The sequence below is a fragment of the Pseudophryne corroboree genome, chromosome 1, assembly GCF_028390025.1.
Source record: "Pseudophryne corroboree isolate aPseCor3 chromosome 1, aPseCor3.hap2, whole genome shotgun sequence".
Classification (NCBI taxonomy): domain Eukaryota; kingdom Metazoa; phylum Chordata; class Amphibia; order Anura; family Myobatrachidae; genus Pseudophryne; species Pseudophryne corroboree.
Genome location: NC_086444.1, coordinates 1,167,217,341 through 1,167,235,259, shown reverse-complemented (window position 1 = coordinate 1,167,235,259; position 17,919 = coordinate 1,167,217,341). Strand labels below are relative to the sequence as shown.

General features: G+C 46.1%; 1 protein-coding gene across 3 annotated transcripts in view; it reads left to right on the top strand.

The window, feature by feature from the left end:
• The window catches only part of LOC135006385 (T-cell surface glycoprotein CD8 alpha chain-like), a 37,538-nt gene extending 26,831 nt beyond the window's left edge, over positions 1-10,707 (top strand). For 2 of the 3 annotated variants that reach the window (XM_063952023.1, XM_063952033.1), the window contains 2 exons: positions 8,598-8,631; positions 10,139-10,707. In XM_063952023.1, coding sequence (XP_063808093.1) covers positions 8,598-8,631; positions 10,139-10,178 — 74 coding nt within the window. In that variant the 3' untranslated portion in view covers positions 10,179-10,707. The remainder of the gene's footprint in view (positions 1-8,597; positions 8,632-10,138) is intronic. The other variant, XR_010206728.1, reaches the window with a different exon arrangement.
• The last annotated feature ends 7,212 nt before the right edge of the window (positions 10,708-17,919 follow it).

Sequence of the window (17,919 nt, the reverse complement as noted above, 5' to 3'; positions counted from 1 at the left end):
AGAAACGTTCCAGTTCGGCTGGCAACCCGCACCTCCGGCCAACTCGGACGTCCTTACATCCGGCCCTATGGGCTAATAAGACTTAAAAAAATAATGACCCATTAAATATTGAGCAAATTGCTTCTCTGTAGTGTTTCAAAGCAGATAGGATTTTATACCTTTTTTTATATTCTAGACTTTTTTATGTGTGTTTTCCTGGGTAGAGTGCGTTTATTAGATTAGTTTTATTTTTTTATAGCAATGTTTTTGTCTTTGAACTTTTATAGTGATGTCTTTGAACTGGTGAGGTCAACCAGCAGCCAACAATTAAACCCTTTATATACAGGGGGTAAACTATTTTTGTGTGCTTAATGCACATTTTTTAATTATATTTATACATTGATATACTGTACAGATTACGCAGCAATTTTCAGAGAATATTTCACCAATCAGTCCCTTTCCCTGTGAAACTCAGGGGTAAATTTACTAAGATGGGAGTTCTATTTAAGATGGGATGTTGCCAATCCGATTCTACTTCTCATTTATTGTTAGGATCTCCTGCTCTGTGCTGCCACGTCGCCATGGCAACCGGGAGGCAAGTGTTAGCGAAGTAACCTGAGCGCAGCTGATACTCCGGTCCGGGTTTTTACTGTGTAGTGGTTACAGGCTCTGTGCACGGCAGGGAATCCGGCGCTGGTTTTGTGCTCACAGTCTGTGAGGTCTGAGTGGGGCGTGGACAGCACCTGCTATATAAACCATCCTCTCAGGCTAGGCAAATGCTGCTGAATCTTTGTTTGTTAGTCAGTTCCAGAGAGTTAGCTAGTACTGTGTGACTTTGTATTTACTTGTTGCTTACTGCGAATAGGCCTTGGGATTCGGTACTTCATTCTGCCTATCCGGACCTAGCAGTAAGACTGGAGTCAGTTGTTTGACCTGCTGGGGTTCTTTTGCTATTCTGTGAACCCAGCAGGTTTGCGGCTGTACTCTCAGACCTGCTTGCTTAATCCTCCCTCACTGTGCAGGGCGTCTAGGTGTCAGTTTAGTGGCAGTAAGATGAACCTGTGCCCTGCAAGTGGGGGTTAGGATTGTGGATACTCTCCTTGTGTCTATATTTCTATCTCTGACCAAGGAGTTTATTCCCACACCCGTTGGTAACCCTTTGGGGTTTTTTCTGTGCTCTTAGCAACATCATTTCAGGTGCTCCACATGTGAAATCACTACACATCGCTTCATTGTCCGCTCTATTCCATCTGAGCATTCCTGACACTAGGGAGACACCCAATTCCTGAGCCTTTGGGCTTCTCCATTCACTTTGTGTTTATTAGTTATTCCATCACCTCCTGTGTATGTTATGTTATACTGTCTGTGAGTTCGTTTGCTTCGCTTCCCTCTCTGTTCATACACCGGTATACTCCTGTTAGCACTGGTGTGCGTAACATATTCAGCAGCCCTACTCCTGTTGAAATTTTGTGGGAATATGGAGCATACCCCTCAAAATACTTTGCAACAGGTGGTCGATCAGGTGCAGGTCCTGACTCGACAATTTAATGAGATGTCCATTAAAAAGAACACCCAGCAGGCCGCTAGCGGAGCTCCCGCAGCAGCAGCGGCAAGTTCAGGGGTTAAGGAGCCGAAAGTAAATCTCCCGGATCGTTTTTCTGGAGATCGCTCGCAGTTCTTTTGTTTCAAGGAGAGCTGTAAGCTATATTTCAGGCTTAGGCCCCAGTCTTCTGGGTCGGAGATTCAGCGGGTGGGCATGGTGATTTCCTTGCTACAAGGAGACCCACAGGTCTGGGCATATGGGTTACAGCCTGACTGTCCGTCGCTTAAAAGTGTTGATGCTTTTTTTACGGCACTGGGCATTTTGTATGATGACCCTGACAAGATGGCTTCAGCCGAGGCTCAGATTACGGTTCTTAACAAGGGCGACGGCCAGCTGAGGTTTATAGTACGGAGTTTCGGAGGTTGGCTCATGATACCCAGTGGAATGACCCAGCCCTGAGAAACCAGTACCGAAGGGGCCTTTCTGACCAGATAAAGGACCAACTGGTACAATAACCCTCGCCTGATAGCTTAGATCAGCTCATGCAGTTATCCATCCGGGTGGATAGACGGCTGAGAGAGCGTAGGCTTGAAAGGGAGACCGCAGTTTCCTTTTTTCCCAAGGGAACCTCAAACTCTGAGGAATATTCCGAGGAGCCTATGCAGATTGGGGCTACCCGCCTCTCCTCGCGTGAGAAGACGCGGAGGAGACAGCAGGGTTTGTGTTTGTACTGTGGGAATAAAGGTCATGTTGTAGTATCATGCCCAGAAAAAACGGAAAACTTCAGGGCCTGAGGGTGATGGGAAATATCCTGTCAGGCCAGAAGTCAGAATTTCCCAAAAAGACTTTTCTCATTCCGGTGACTTTGGAGATCCTCAGTCAAACTGTCAAGACTGAGGCCTTTGTTGACAGTGGGGCCGATGGGGTTTTCATGGACCGTCAATTCGCCCTGGAACACTCTGTTCCCTCAGTACCTTTGGCATCAGAGATTGAGATCTGTGGGTTAAACGGGGAACCATTGTCCCAGGGTAAAATTACCTCCTGCACCAGCCAAATTCCTTTGTTTATTGGAGCCACACACTCTGAAAAATTGTCTTTTTATGTGACTGTCTGTTCTTTTGCCCCGTTGGTTTTGGGGTAACCCTGGTTAAGGGCCCATAACCCTCAATTTGACTGGGTCTCTGGGGAGATTCTTAGTTGGGGTAGTGATTGTTTCAGGAGTTGCTTGAGCCTTCCAGTCAGGCTCTCGCAGCTAAATTTGCCAGGATTGCCAGGATGTTATGCAGATTTTGCGGATGTGTTCTCCAAAAAAGTTGCGGAGGTACTACCTTCCCATCGACCCTATGACTGTGCCATTGATTTGTTGCCGGATGCTAAGCTTCCCAAGATCAGGTTGTACTCCCTGTCACGTCCTGAGACTCAGGCTATGGCAGAGTACATTCAGGAGAACTTGGCTAAGGGATTTATCAGACCATCACAGTCCCCAGTTGGGTCGGGGTTCTTTTTCGTGGGTAAAAAGAACGGTTCGTTGCGACCCTGCATCGACTTCAGGGAATTGAACCGTATCACGATTAAAAACTCGTACCCACTGCCTCTCATTTCGGTTTTGTTTGACCAGCTTCGTACTGCCACCATTTTTTCTAAGATTGACCTACGCGGTGCTTACAATCTAATCTGAATAAGAGAGGGGGATGAATGGAAGACTGCCTTTAATACCCACTCAGGGCATTATGAATATTTGGTGATGCCTTTTGGGCTCTCTAATGCCCCGGCAGTCTTCCAGGAATTCATGAACGATGTGCTCAGGGAATATTTGGATAGATTCTTAGTTGTTTATCTAGATGACATCCTAATCTTCTCTCATTCCCTGGAGGAACATCGGAAGCATGTACGCTTAGTACTCCAGAAACTCAGAGACCACCAGCTTGGGGCGAAGCTGGAGAAGTGCGAGTTTGAAGTCCAGCAAATCGCATTTCTAGGGTATATTATCTCCTCAGAAGGTTTCCAAATGGAGGGTTCTAAGGTACAGGCAGTCCTGGATTGGGTGCAGCCCACTAGTTTGAAGGCGCTTCAGCGTTTTCTGGGCTTTGCGAATTTTTATAGACGGTTTATCGCTGGATTTTCGTCTATAGTGGCCCCCTTGGTGGCACTCACTAAGAAAGGGGCGGATGTTGCTCACTGGTCTTGTGAGGCCAAAGCGGCCTTTGCCCGTCTCAAAAGGGCATTTGTCTCGGCCAAGGTGCTGCGACACCCAGATCCAGAGCGTCCTTTGTGGTAGAAGTGGATGCCTCTGAGATAGGTATTGGGGCAGTGCTCTCTCAGATGGGGGTGTCTGATAATCGCCTTCATCCCTGTGCTTACTTTTCCCGTAAATTTTCGTCTGCCGAGATGAATTATGATGTGGGTAACCGGGAATTGTTGGCTATAAAGGATGCACTCGGGGAGTGGAGACACTGGCTTGAGGGGGCTAAGTTTGTGGTCTCAATTCTCACCGACCATAAGAATCTGGCATATTTAGAGTCAGCGAAGCGGCTCAATGCCAGGCAGGCACGATGGGCTTTGTTTTTTGCTCGCTTTAATTTTTTGATAACATATCGCCCTGGGTCAAAAAACATCAAGGCTGATGCGCTCTCGCAGAGTTTTGCTCCAGTTCAAGAGACCACCGAGGAGCCATTGCCCATTGTGTCCCCATCATGTATTAAAGTGGGCATTACCCAGGACCTCTTGTCATTAGTCCTTAGAGCACAGGAGCAGGCTCCTCCAGACCTTCCGGTAGGTCTCTTGTTTGTGCCTCCTAGGTTAAGATAGCGAGTGTTCCTGGAATTCCATGCCAAGAGGTCGGCAGGGCATCCGGGTATTGCCAGAACTCGGGAGTTGCTGTCTAGGGCGGTGTGGTGGCCCTCGGTGGCTAGGGATGTGGATCAGTGGGTTCGGGCATGTGACGTTTGTGCCCGAAATAAAACTCCTAGAGGGGTTCCTGTCGGCCCATTACATCCACTCTCTATTCCGTCTAAGCCATGGACCCACATTTCCATGGATTTTGTGGTGGACTTGCCCAAATCCTCGGGGATGACAGCCATTTGGGTTGTCGTGGACAGGTTTTCGAAGATGGCGCATTTCGTTCCACTGGTTGGGTTGCCATCGGCCAGACGCCTGTCTGAGTTATTTATGCAGCATGTTGTGCGCCTCCACGGGTTGCCACTTGATGTGGTCTCTGACCGTGGATCCCAGTTTGTGGCCAAATTCTGGAGGGCATTTTGTTCTGATCTCCAGATTTCTGTGAGCTTGTCGTCAGGCTACCATCCACAGTCTAATGGGCAGACTGAGAGGGTGAACCAGTCCTTGGAGCAGTTCCTCAGGTGTTATGTCTCCAAGTGTCATACTGACTGGGTTGCTCATCTGTCCATGGCGGAGTTTGCCTATAACAACGCGGCTCACTCTGCTACAGGGATCTCTCCCTTCCTTTGTGTGTATGGGCATCATCCTAAGGCCAATTCTTTTGACCCCCTGGATTCCACGCCTGGTGGTTCCTCTGTTGTTTCGGTCCTTAGGGGTATTTGGAGGAAAGTGAAGAAAGCCCTGGTGTCTGTGTCATTAGTGACCAAAAGGGTTTTTGATAAGCGGAGAAGACCCTGCAGCTTCAAATTAGGAGACTTCGTCTGGTTGTCCACCAAGAATTTGAAGTTGAGACAGCCATCTCATAAGTTAGGCCCCCGGTTCATCGGCCCTTATAAGATCACCAGGGTTATCAATCCGGTGGCATTTCAGTTAGATCTGCCCCGTTCATTGGGTATCAATAAAACATTTCATTGTTCCCTTTTAAAACTGGCGGTTAGTAATCCTTCTTCCAGTGGAAGACCTTCTCCTCTTCTGATACGGGGTCAGAGGGAGTTTGTGGTTGAAAGGGCTCTTGACTCCAAGATGGTTCGGGGTCGGCTGTCAATTTTGGTGCACTGGAAGGGGTATGGCCCGGAGGAGCGGTCGTGGGTGCGCAGTTGTGATCTTCATGCCCCCAGACTGATACGCTCTTTCTTCTCGCAGTTCCCCGATAAACCCGGTGGTAGGGGTTCTTTGACCCCTCGTCAGAGGGGGGGTACTGTTAGGATCTCCTGCTCTGTGCTGCCACGTCGCCATGGCAACCAGGAGGCAAGTGTTAGCGAAGTAACCTGAGCGCAGCTGATACTCCGGTCCCGGTTTTTACTGTGTAGTGGTTACAGGCTCTGTGCACGGCAGGGAATCCGGCGCTGGTTTTGTGCTCACAGTCTGTGAGGTCTGAGTGGGGCGTGGACAGCACCTGCTATATAAACCATACTCTCAGGCTAGGCAAATGCTGCTGAATCTTTGTTTGTTAGTCAGTTCCAGAGAGTTAGCTAGTACTGTGTGACTTTGTATTTACTTGTTGCTTACTGCGAATAGGCCTTGGGATTCGGTACTTCATTCTGCCAATCCGGACCTAGCAGTAAGACTGGAGTCAGTTGTTTGACCTGCTGGGGTTCTTTTGCTATTCTGTGAACCCAGCAGGTTTGCGGCTGTACTCTCAGACCTGCTTGCTTAATCCTCCCTCACTGTGCAGGGCGTCCAGGTGTCAGTTTAGTGGCAGTAAGCTGAACCTGTGCCCTGCAAGTGGGGGTTAGGATTGTGGATACTCTCCTTGTGTCTATATTTCTATCTCTGACCAAGGAGTTTATTCCCACACCCGTTGGTAACCCTTTGGGGTTTTTTCTGTTGCTCTTAGCAACATCATTTCAGGTGCTCCACATGTGAAATCACTACACATCGCTTCATTGTCCGCTCTATTCCATCTGAGCATTCCTGACACTAGGGAGACACCCAATTCCTGAGCCTTTGGGCTTCTCCATTCACTTTGTGTTTATTAGTTATTCCATCACCTCCTGTGTATGTTATGTTATACTGTCTGTGAGTTCGTTTGCTTCGCTTCCCTCTCTGTTCATACACCGGTATACTCCTGTTAGCACTGGTGTGCGTAACATTTATGTAGCACCTTCTAGAAGATAACACCTGGAATCTGATTGGTTGCTATGGGCAACATTCCAACTTAAATAGAACTCCCAATTTACCCCTTATAATCTATATTCCCTACCACATGCACATGCGCATATACACTAAGGTTAATTTCAGTATGTTTTTGGTATGTAAACTCCACACAAATATTGGTCAGGAATTTAATTCATGGCCTCAGGGCTATGAGAAAGTAATGCTAACCACTACACCATCCGTGCTGTCCCAAATCTGATTTAACTTACTTTAATGCAAAAGCAATCATGTAAGATAATGGATCTGTGCACATTCTGACAGAAATTTATATCACTTTCCTTCCCATAAATTGCATTGTTTCCTGCAACATCCTGAAGTATTACTGTATATGCACTGTACAAAATAATGAAGGAGAGTTAATAAAATACTGTACTTATTACACATGGGGACTTTGAGAACATGCTTTGAACGCACTGTTAGAGGCAGGGACAGTGAACAAAGTTTTGCCCATACTCTTTAATTGTCATTGTTATTCAGTATCCAAGCAAATGAAACTAATGGCCCAAACACACTATGCAATATCGTTCACGATCTGAATGATATTGTTCAGTCCTAAATGATATTGCATGATCCGACGTACGATGCGCACTCCCGCGGGTCGCATGCGACCTCGTACGTCAGACTGCATGCAGTCTTGATGAGGTGATATTGTGTGGTTTTGAACTCCAGTGATGACTTTGTTTCTAGACATCGTTTGTATTGTGTACACACGATCCGATCTGATATGGTATCTTATACAATATCAAACGATATTGTATCATATGGGATCGCATAAAGGGGAAAATTCCAAGTTGATCGCAGCAGGAACTTTGTTAGCAGTTGGGCAAAACCATGTGCACTGCAGGGGGGGGGGGGCAGATGTAACATGTGCAGAGAGAGTTAGATTTGGGTGTGGTGTGTTCAATCTGCAATCTAAATTGCAGTGTAAAAATAAAGCAGCCAGTATTTACCCTGCACATAAACACAATAACCCACCCAAATCTAACTCTCTCTGCACATGTTATATCTGCCCCACCTGCAGTGCACATGGTTTTGCCCAACTGCTAACAAAGTTCATGCTGCGATCAACTCAGAATTACCCCCAATGTGTACATAGCATTACAGTGCAAGGCTAACGTTTAGCCTTTAAACAAGGAAATTCACACAACAAGACCAACTTGTAGCCAATCGGAGAATTCCAATTTTCTCAGGGTCTACATGCCAATTAGATCATTCCAATCTGCACATTCCCAGACCAAGTCATAGCTAATCAGATCTCTGGAACGTTTGCAACACAATTATCTACAGTCCCAGCCACCAAATGCATTATAAAGAGCACATCATAGGTGTGACATGAGTTTTTGTGTTGCACTAGATATACGTACAGTGATCCAAACATTTTTCTCAATAGCTAGAACATAGAAAGTACTTGTGGTTGTGGTCTCTTAATCGATTAGTCCAAAATGTTTGGAATGCAGAGTGCTATACCTAAAAGGTGGTGGTTTATTTAAATCAGGGGCGGATTGGGATGATAAACCAACCCGGGAAATTTATGGAAGCAGCTCTAATGGGTGGGGTCTGTTGAGGGAGGCGGAATCCCTCCTTACAGAGACTGATTCTGAGTTGGAGGCAGTTGCAGCCTTCCATATGTCTTTTGCTACAGTTGCATCAATCCTTTATGTGTGTGTCTGGAAGGATCTGTACTGCAACTTTGGACAAACACCATTGGAGGTGGTGTAGCAAGCAGCACACGCTTCATAAAAGATGTGACTTCCTAAATGACTTACATTTGTATGACACATCTCTCACATAGAGCACCACACGTCCGTGCTTTATAGGTGTTACTTTTACAATCTCCCTAAAATTCTTTTTCAAAAGTAGGCAAATATGCTTTGTCTGATAGCATGATATGATACTAATCTATAATAACCAAGTATGATAATAACCCATCCTCATTTCAGGACTTTATTCAGTAGTGAGATCTTTGCAGTTAAATTTCACTGAATATAAATGAGGCCTAATTTTTTTTACTATATTTTAGGAACAAGAAGACGACGATGTAGATGTAAGCACAGGTGAGTACATAGCTCATTCACAGGTCATACTCCTGCCATGTGAACTGCACGAGGAACACGTCAAGGCTGATTCAATATACAAGGATTAATATGCATCTATATAGTTCTTAATGACTGATTCTATTTGATATATAATGCAGGGCCGTCTTAACAGCAGTGTAGGCCCCTGGGCACAGAAATGCACTGGGCCTACTACCCACCCAACAACGGTAGGGGTGGGGGGTGCTATCAGCGGCAGCTTTATGTCCTGTGGGCAGTAGGGGGGGTTCTATCTTCCGCTCAGCATGTAGGACCTGGAGAAATAATTTCTGCTAATTACTCCTTTAATGCACAGATGGGGCAGGAAGGAGAACACTAAACTCTAGAAGGGGACATTGCGCTGAATGAAGGGGCCCCGGTACGTGACTTCCAGGGTGGTAGGGGGTGTTTAGTACACAGGGGAGGGGTCAATAGTGGAGTGGGCTTAATATTCATAATTTTCTGGTGGGAGGGCAGATTGCTTTACTGCAGAAATCTCCAGTTCATGGAAATAGATTTCTTAGCTTTAATGGGGGAAAAAAACTAGAGAGATCCACCTTTCAGGAGGTACTGAGGACTTGGGGATCAGAGCTCAGGAGCCAGAGCAATCCATCAATGAATATATAAAACTGCATATTAGGAATGTGGAGCTGGAGCAGGGACCAGCTGCTTGAAAGCTGATATCTCTGGTTCTGACCATAGTAGAGACAAGCTGTCAGTGTCCACCGAAAGAGGAGAGTCCCAGCTTTTGGACTATATCCTCAGAAAAACTTTAAGTCAGACAGAACTCAAGATATCTGGCTGGGAAGAGCAATTAACAGGCTTGGATGGGGACCACTGCTTTCAAGTCGGATATCTCCGGTTCCTCAGGGCCGATTTTCAAAAATCTGGTACCTCTGTAAAGAGGGGACCCTCAGCTATCAGCCTAGGGCCCTTTTACTCTTGGGGCCCTTGGGTAAGAGCCCATATGAAAAGACGGCCCTGATATAACGCTCCTTATTTTATGACTAATAAATTGGCCAATATTTAAAAGCTGTTTTCAGGGATTCATGAACTCCGCCGGTGATTCTGTAAGTATAGAAGATACATTGAACAATTATAGGTTGTCGCCCATTATAGGCAGCCCATTCCCTATTTCTTATTACTTTAGTTCTGTTATTAGTCTCAGCTGTGGTACACCCAGGAGCATCCAGAGTGGGTTGGAGTTGGTAAAAAAATATCTGGGCTTCCCCTGTTAGCTCGGAAGTGGCAGATTATGGTTGGAATGGTTTCCTATTGGTCCAAGCGTTCACAACCCTCCTATGCTGCCTGCACTTGTGATTTCACGCGGCAGCCCTGGGTACACTATTAAAGGATAAACCACACCCACCCAACAAATTGTTTGTGTGTAATGTACGCAAAACGGTTCCACTCAACTGTGAGAATCTGAAAACTGAGATATGTCATTGAGATTTGCTGTATATTCATTTAAATTTTGCTTGTTTCTCAGGCCCTTGGAAGAGAACAATGGTAAACTAAACGCCAAATGATGAAGCACCAAGATCTCTTCTGCAAGCATTAAGTGACAGATTAGGGCTAGCAAAGAGACATATTGAATAACTATACAGTTTGTAAGTGGTTTTCTTGTTGCCTCATTGAAATGTATTTAATGGAGTCCAAGTTGGTATAAAAAATTTATAATATGCTTTATAAAAGTAAAACTACTTTTTAGCTTTTTTGTTTGATATTCTGTTTGTGGGTAGCGTTGCTCTGTTTAAAAAACAAACCTACATTAATGATGAAATACGTCAGATCTTGCTGGCGCAGTCTTCCCGCACTGCTTCCTGTTATATAACCCCATTAATATGGGAAGGGATCCGGTCAGCATCACAGCGTTCGGGATGCCGGCAGTCGGAATACCGATGCCAGATTCCCGACATTGGTCACAAGACTGACACGGGGATCCTGGCATCGACCACAATGCTGATGCCCGGAATTCAAGCCAATTAGATCATGCCGAACATAAGTATGCCAGGGAGGGTTAGGCTGCAGGGGGTTGGGGTGGAGGTTAGGTTTAGCAGTGGATGGAGGGTGAGGGTTAGGTTGCGGGGGGAAGGTTAGGGTCAGACTGTGGGGAGGGAGGGTTAGGCTTAGGCACTAAGAAGGGAGGGTTAGGCTCTGGGGAGGGAGGGTTAGAGTTAGGCACCACCCGGGAGGGTTAAGCTGCAGGGGGAGGGATAGGGTCAGTCTGCGGGAAAGGAGGGTAATGGGAGTACTGGGGGGGGGGTGTTAGGCTACTTACCTACCAGGTGTTGTGATTCTGCCCATCTGGATGCCACTGTTGGTATTCTGACTGCCAGCATCCCAATCTCTGGGAATCCCAATACCATCCCTATGAGAATTATATTGCCGTGAAGGCAAAATACAGGCAGGCTGTGCATAGAATTGAGTGACGTTTAGACATTTGAAGCACATTTAAAGTTCACAATTTAGGCTAATTGCATTTTCATGACAAAATTGTATCTAATGAACCAATAAAAGTATATTTGTAAACACTCACTTTACTGTATGATGTAGATGATAAAGTTCTCTGGACCTTATTTTAGTATTGTGTGTAGGAGACTCAGTCGATTTCATAGATGTCAAAAAAACTGGTCGCCTTCCCGGAAATGACAGAAGCCAGAGATGCCAGTTTGTGCTTCCTTAATTTAACATGGGCTGTAATGTCAGACATGCCGGCATGGCTATTAGCACAGTACTGCACAGGGGGCCTGATTGAGATGTGGCTGGAGTGTGCTTATTTGGAAGCAGCAGTGACGCATAGATATGGTAATGCAGCAGGAGGCGTCTGGGAAACTGTCAATCAATAGACATCTTTAGCTCTTCTGCTTCAGACGTTCTGCATCCGTCCTGCATATTCCGTTGCGCTTTACAATTAGAACAACAGTAATAGAACAAAACTGGGGAGCAACAGACAGACATAGAGGTAGGAAGGCCCTGCTCACAAGCTTATAATCTATTAACTATTGCATAATGGTCCACCAGATTGCTAGGTTCTTAATGGGTTGTATGATATGATCACCCAGCAATATTGGCCAAGGGTCAGGAGGGTGTGAGAGTAAAGAAAGACAAGATATGTGAGGTTATATGTACTGTACAGAGAGGATGTAATTAGATAGGGAAGCACTGAAGAATATGTGGGTGGGTCTGGAATTTGATAGGCTTGTCTGAAGAGGTGAGTTTTCAGGGAACGTTTAAAGGTTTGGAGACTAGAGGTGAGTCTTATTGTGCGTGGGAGGGCATTCCACAGAGTGGGTGAATTAGGATCTGAATTAGGATGGCCTGCAACCCCATGGGCCGGCTGTGTGACACATGGAGTTGCACAGGCCGGTCACCCCATATACAACAAAGAGGCCAGGAAATGTCTCTTTCCGATGGAGATCTGGGCCTCGTCTCTTCCCACCAAGGGCAGCGACACACCTCCATTTTGGGATACCGAGGCCATCACCACCCCTCCCTGCCCCAAATGGCAGTAGACTGATAATCTGCTGCCAATCTGCGTCCGACGCCGCAGGCCCATACATACTGCAAATGCGCTGTATGGGTCTGGTGCATGGGCAAAGTACAGAATATTAGTACTTTGCTGCATGCTCTACACTAGCGTCTGAACCTGAATCAGGCCCATTGGCATAAAACAGTTTCATTGTCGTTCTCTTTAAATAACTTAATAAAGAAAAGTCATTATGCAATTTATCAGATAAGTGACATTTTCTCTTTGGTGGTGGAATTCTTAGATAATTATAAATTAGAGTTATAAGCATAAACGCAAAATAGGATTTAATATAAATGATTGGAGACAAAGACCCAAGAACAAGTTAAAATAAAATAATATATATATATATATTTCTCCATTACTGCAAGGGAAGATTTGTCCAGGTTATATTCATTCTTGAGTGGTTTGCACAGTAGTTAGCGGTTTGACAATTAATAATTATTACTTGACAGACTCAAGGTACCTACTGTACACACCATACAATTATTGGCCCGTTTTGCCAGTATTCGGGTGATCAGGATGTTTTTGATTGTGCAGTGTGTAGGCATGAGTGCTTTGCCCACATGCTGAAAAAAGTCCAAAAACCTCCAGAAACTCTCAGCTTCAATTATCTGATCAGTCAGCCTGGTCATAAGGTCCCAATATCATGCAGTGTATGGCATTCTTGATAAACTGCCCATATTTCCTCCCGTTTATCCTATTTACCTCATGCTCCTTCTAGGGGACATATGCAAATTCAGTGTGGTGTGACAGAAAAGTGGTAACATTAAAAAAAAAATTGCTTAGTGTGTGCTGCTGGACACTTCTAGAGACGTTGATAAGAATTGCTTACACACTAGTGGTGTTAAATGCAAATGGATAACCATACACCTTCCATATATGTGGATACTATAAAAATAAGAGGACACAGAACATAGTGTAATCCAATAAAATCAGATGGTGTTTCTTTTATTCGTTACTGGTCCCACTCACATGGCATAGATGGTATATTTGCATGTAGAAACCATATACTTTGTATATAACTGCTTCCACTTCACGGAGATACAGGACGCACGGGCTCCAATAAGCAATCTTGCCGCTCTTCGGGTCCCGCCGACTCACGTCCCTGCCATGTGAGTGGGACCAGTAACGAATAAAAGAAACACCATCTGATTTTATTGGATTACACTATGTTCTGTGTCCTCTTATTTTTATAGTATCCACATATATGGAAGGTGTATCGTTATCCATTTGCATTTAACACCACTAGTGTGTAAGCAATTCTTATCAACGTCTCTAGAAGTGTCTAGTTGCGCCACTTTTTCTCACACTTTCTGTGTTTTGTGCTATGTTGAAACCACGGTAAAGGTTTCTTTTGTGGGATTAAAGGCTGCTATCTAGTATAAGCGCAAGAAAGATCTTTTGTTTGTTTGATTAGTGTGTGCTGCTGATAGCGGGCCGTTCCGCTGGCAATAAAAATCATGGCGATACTCGGTTCCACTAAAAAATATAACATAATGTGTAACTACTGTATACCTGTTTCAGACATATCCAAAAACCCGGGAAATTGTTAGAGCACACCGAGTCGACCCGAGTTCTGCTTATGTCTGAAAGGATTAGACCCGGTTTGACAATCCTGGGTCTATGACCCTGCAATTGACCTGGTTTATTTCCGGGGCTTGCAACCCGGGCCAGTGTCCCGGCTTATGTCTGAATGGCGCAACTCGGTTTCTAGAGCCGGGTCACACAGAGAAAGAGCTAAGTGGCTGTTTTGTGACTGCCTGGGGCTGTTACAGATTACCTCATCAGCGGTAGAGGATAGCACTAAAGCGTCCCCTATAGATGACCTCACACTGAATGCCAGGGCAGAGATGGCTTATGTGTGAAAGGGGTCGACCCAGGCCAAACCCGGGTCTGCGGTGAAGTGTGAAAAGGTAATTTGAGCTGGGACCCGGGTTACATCCATGTTGATAAACCTGTGATAGAGCCATGTTTTTGCCAGGGGCATAACCGTCAGTTTTGTTTCTAGACCAAAACAGATGGTTACCGATGTGTATAGGTCCTCTTTGATCGTGGTAGACATCCACAGGTCTTGGCAAAACAAAAAACACTGAATTTTCCCTTTGCAGGGCCACAGCAAAAAGTGACAGGATCACTCATGGTCACTGTCCATAGAAACGAATGAGGAAACACTGATTGGCTAAGAGCAGGGGACCTCGCTCTTAGCCAAAGTTTCCCCATGCAATCTAAGGGCAGTAACCAAGAGTGACCCTGTCACCTTTGTTGCTGCTCTGTAGAGGGTAACTTCATGGCTTAAGATTGTGGATGCCTATGTGAAACGTAGAGGACCTGATTCCAGGATGTTTGAATAAATTGGAAACAGAGGGATTTGTGGCTGGATGTTTTTAATTACCTCCAGGGGTGCAGGGAATAGCCACGGGCTTTTAGTTTTTTTAGTTTAGGGCTCGTTGTCCCTGCAGAGGGGGTACTCCTTTTCTTTCTTTCTTTCTTTTTTTTTTTTTTTTTGGGGGGGTGGGGGTGGGGGGGGAGTCACTTCCCTAGGAATTCAATGACCAGGTCTACTGTTTGGTCAAATTTAAAACTGTCCATGAGAGAATCTGTAGCTTAAAATATCGATAGTTTGTTTGATGTTCTAAAGATTGGTTTTTAGTCATTTTGCTGCTGATTTTCACTATAGTGAATGGTCAGTTTCCAAAATGACAGCAAAACGACCAAAAAAAACAAAATCAACCTTTAGTAAATGTACCCCTCAGTGCCAAGAAGTCCAAGTAATTTAAAAAAAACGGGTCCGGCTGGGCCTGGCAGACTTGGAGGCAGTTTCCAACAAACAGACTATATAATATACTGTATAGTCTAATGCAGCGCCGTAACTACATGTGTGCCAGGTGTGCCTGGCACACAGCGCAGTTGCCCTGAGGGCACAACGGCCAGCAGCATGTAATGAGTCAAATTGACTCATTACATGCCGCCTCTGCTGTGTGCCGTGCGCTGCGCTGGAGAGGGGAGAGCAGCACCGGGCAGCGGAGAAGGAGGTGGAGGGAGGGGGACTGGAGCCGCAGCAGCGCTATGTAATTGGTAGTAGCGCCGCTGCAGCTGCCCCCTCTCCTTCCGTATTGGCTGCCCGGCGCTGCTGTGAATGCTGGGATGCGGTTCTTTCATCCCAGCATTCACAGCGGCGCAGGGCAGCCAATACGGAAGGAGAGGGGACTGCTGCAGCGGCGCTACTACTAATTACATAGTGCTGCTGCGGCTCCAGTCCCCCTCCCTCCACCTCCTTCTCCCCTGCCTGCACCGAGGGAGCTGCCAGCACGAGGAGCCTGACAGCCAGCGGGGAGATGGTAAGTATCTCTCTCTCTCTTTCTTTCTCTATCCTTTCTGCCGCAATGTGTAAAAAGGGGGACTGGCTGCCGCAATGTGTAAAAAGGGGGATGCTGTCTGCCGTAATGTGTAAAAAGGGGGATGCTGTCTGCCGTAATGTGTAAAAAGGGGGACTGGCTGCTGCAATGTGTAAAAAGGGGGATGCTGTCTGCCGTAATGTGTAAAAAGGGGGACTGGCTGCCGCAATGTGTAAAAAGGGGGACACTTCTGCCGTAATATGTAAAAAGGGGGACTGGCTGCCGTAATGTGTAAAAAGGGGGACGCTGTCTGCCGTAATGTGTAAAAAGGGGGTTGCTGTCTGCCGTAATGTGTAAAAAGTAGTGATGAGCGGGTTCGGTTCCTCGGGATCCGAACCCCCCCGAACTTCACCCATTTTACACGGTTCCGAGGCAGCCTCGGATCCTCCCGCCTTGCTCGGTTAACCCGAGCGCGCCCGAATGTCATCATCCCGCTGTCGGATTCTCGCGAGATTCGTATTCTATATAAGGAGCCGCGCGTCGCCGCCATTTTCACTCGTGCATTGGAGATGATAGCGAGAGGACGTGCAGCGTTCTCTCAGTTTCTGTGTTCAGTGTGCTGCAAATATCTGCTCAGTGTGCTGCAAATATCTGTGCTCAGTGTGCTTGCAAATATCTGTGCTCAGTGTGCTGAAAATATCTACGTTCTCTGCCTGAAAACGCTCCATATCTGTGCTGCATTGTAGTATATAGTAGGAGGACAGTGCAGAATGTTGCTGTGACCACCAGTATATATATAGCATTACGGTACAGTAGTCCACTGCTCTACCTACCTCTGTGTCATCAAGTATACTATGCATCCATACCTGTGCTGCATTTTAGTTGTGCGCAGTATATAGTAGGAGGGGACAGTGCAGAATGTTGCTGTGCCCACCAGTATATAGCAGTACGGTACAGTAGTCCACTGCTCTACCTACCTCTGTGTCAGCAAGTATACTATGCATCCATACCTGTGCTGCATTTTAGTTGTGCGCAGTATATAGTAGGAGGGGACAGTGCAGAATGTTGCTGGGACCACCAGTATATAGCAGTACGGTACAGTAGTCCACTGCTCTACCTCTGTGTTGTCAAGTATACTATGCATCCATACCTGTGCTGCATTTTAGTTGTGCGCAGTATATAGTAGGAGGGGACAGTGCAGAATGTTGCTGTGACCACCAGTATATATATAGCAGTACGGTAGAGTAGTCCACTGCTCTACCTACCTCTGTGTCGTCAAGTATACTATGCATCCATACCTGTGCTGCATTTTAGTTGTGCGCAGTATACAGTAGGAGGGGACAGTGCAGAATGTTGCTGTGACCACCAGTATATATATAGCAGTACGGTACAGTAGTCCACTGCTCTACCTACCTCTGTGTCATCAAGTATACTACAAAAGTTCAGTAAAATGACCCAAAAATCAAAATTAAAAGCGTCTGATGAGAAGCGTAAACTTGCCAATATGCCATTTACAACACGGAGTGGCAAGAAACGGCTAAGGCCCTGGCCTATGTTCATGGCTAGTGGTTCAGATTCACATGAGGATGGAAGCACTCATCCTCTCGCTAGAAAACTGCAGTGCCACTCCTAAATGGGCCAGGTGTTTGTGTCAGCCACTTGGGTCGCTTAGCTTAGCCACACAGCTAACTCATTGCACCTCTTTTTTTCTTTGCATCATGTGCTGTTTGGGGACTATTTTTTAAATCTGCCATCCTGTCTAACACTGCAGTGCCACTCCTAGATGGGCCAGGTGTTTGTGTCGGCCACTTGGGTCGCTTAGCTTAGCCACACAGCTACCTCATTGCAACTCTTTTTTGTCTTTGCATCATGTGCTGTTTGGGGACTATTTTTTTAAGTGCCATCCTGTCTGACACTGCAGTGCCACTCCTAGATGGGCCAGGTGTTTGTGTCGGCCACTTGGGTCGCTTAGCTTAGTCACACAGCTACCTCATTGCACCTCTTTTTTTCTTTGCATCATGTGCTGTTTGGGGACTATTTTTTAAATCTGCCATCCAGTCTGACACTGCAGTGCCACTCCTAGATGGGCCAGGTGTTTGTGTCGGCCACTTGGGTCGCTTAGCTTAGCCACACAGCTAACTCATTACACCTCTTTTTTTCTTTGCATCATGTGCTGTTTGGGGACTATTTTTTGAAGTGCCATCCTGTCTGACACTGCAGTGCCACTCCTAGATGGGCCAGGTGTTTGTGTCGGCCACTTGGGTCGCTTAGCTTAGTCACACAGCTACCTCATTGCACCTCTTTTTTTCTTTGCATCATGTGCTGTTTGGGGACTATTTTTTTAAGTGCCATCCTGTCTGACACTGCAGTGCCACTCCTAGATGGGCCAGGTGTTTGTGTCGG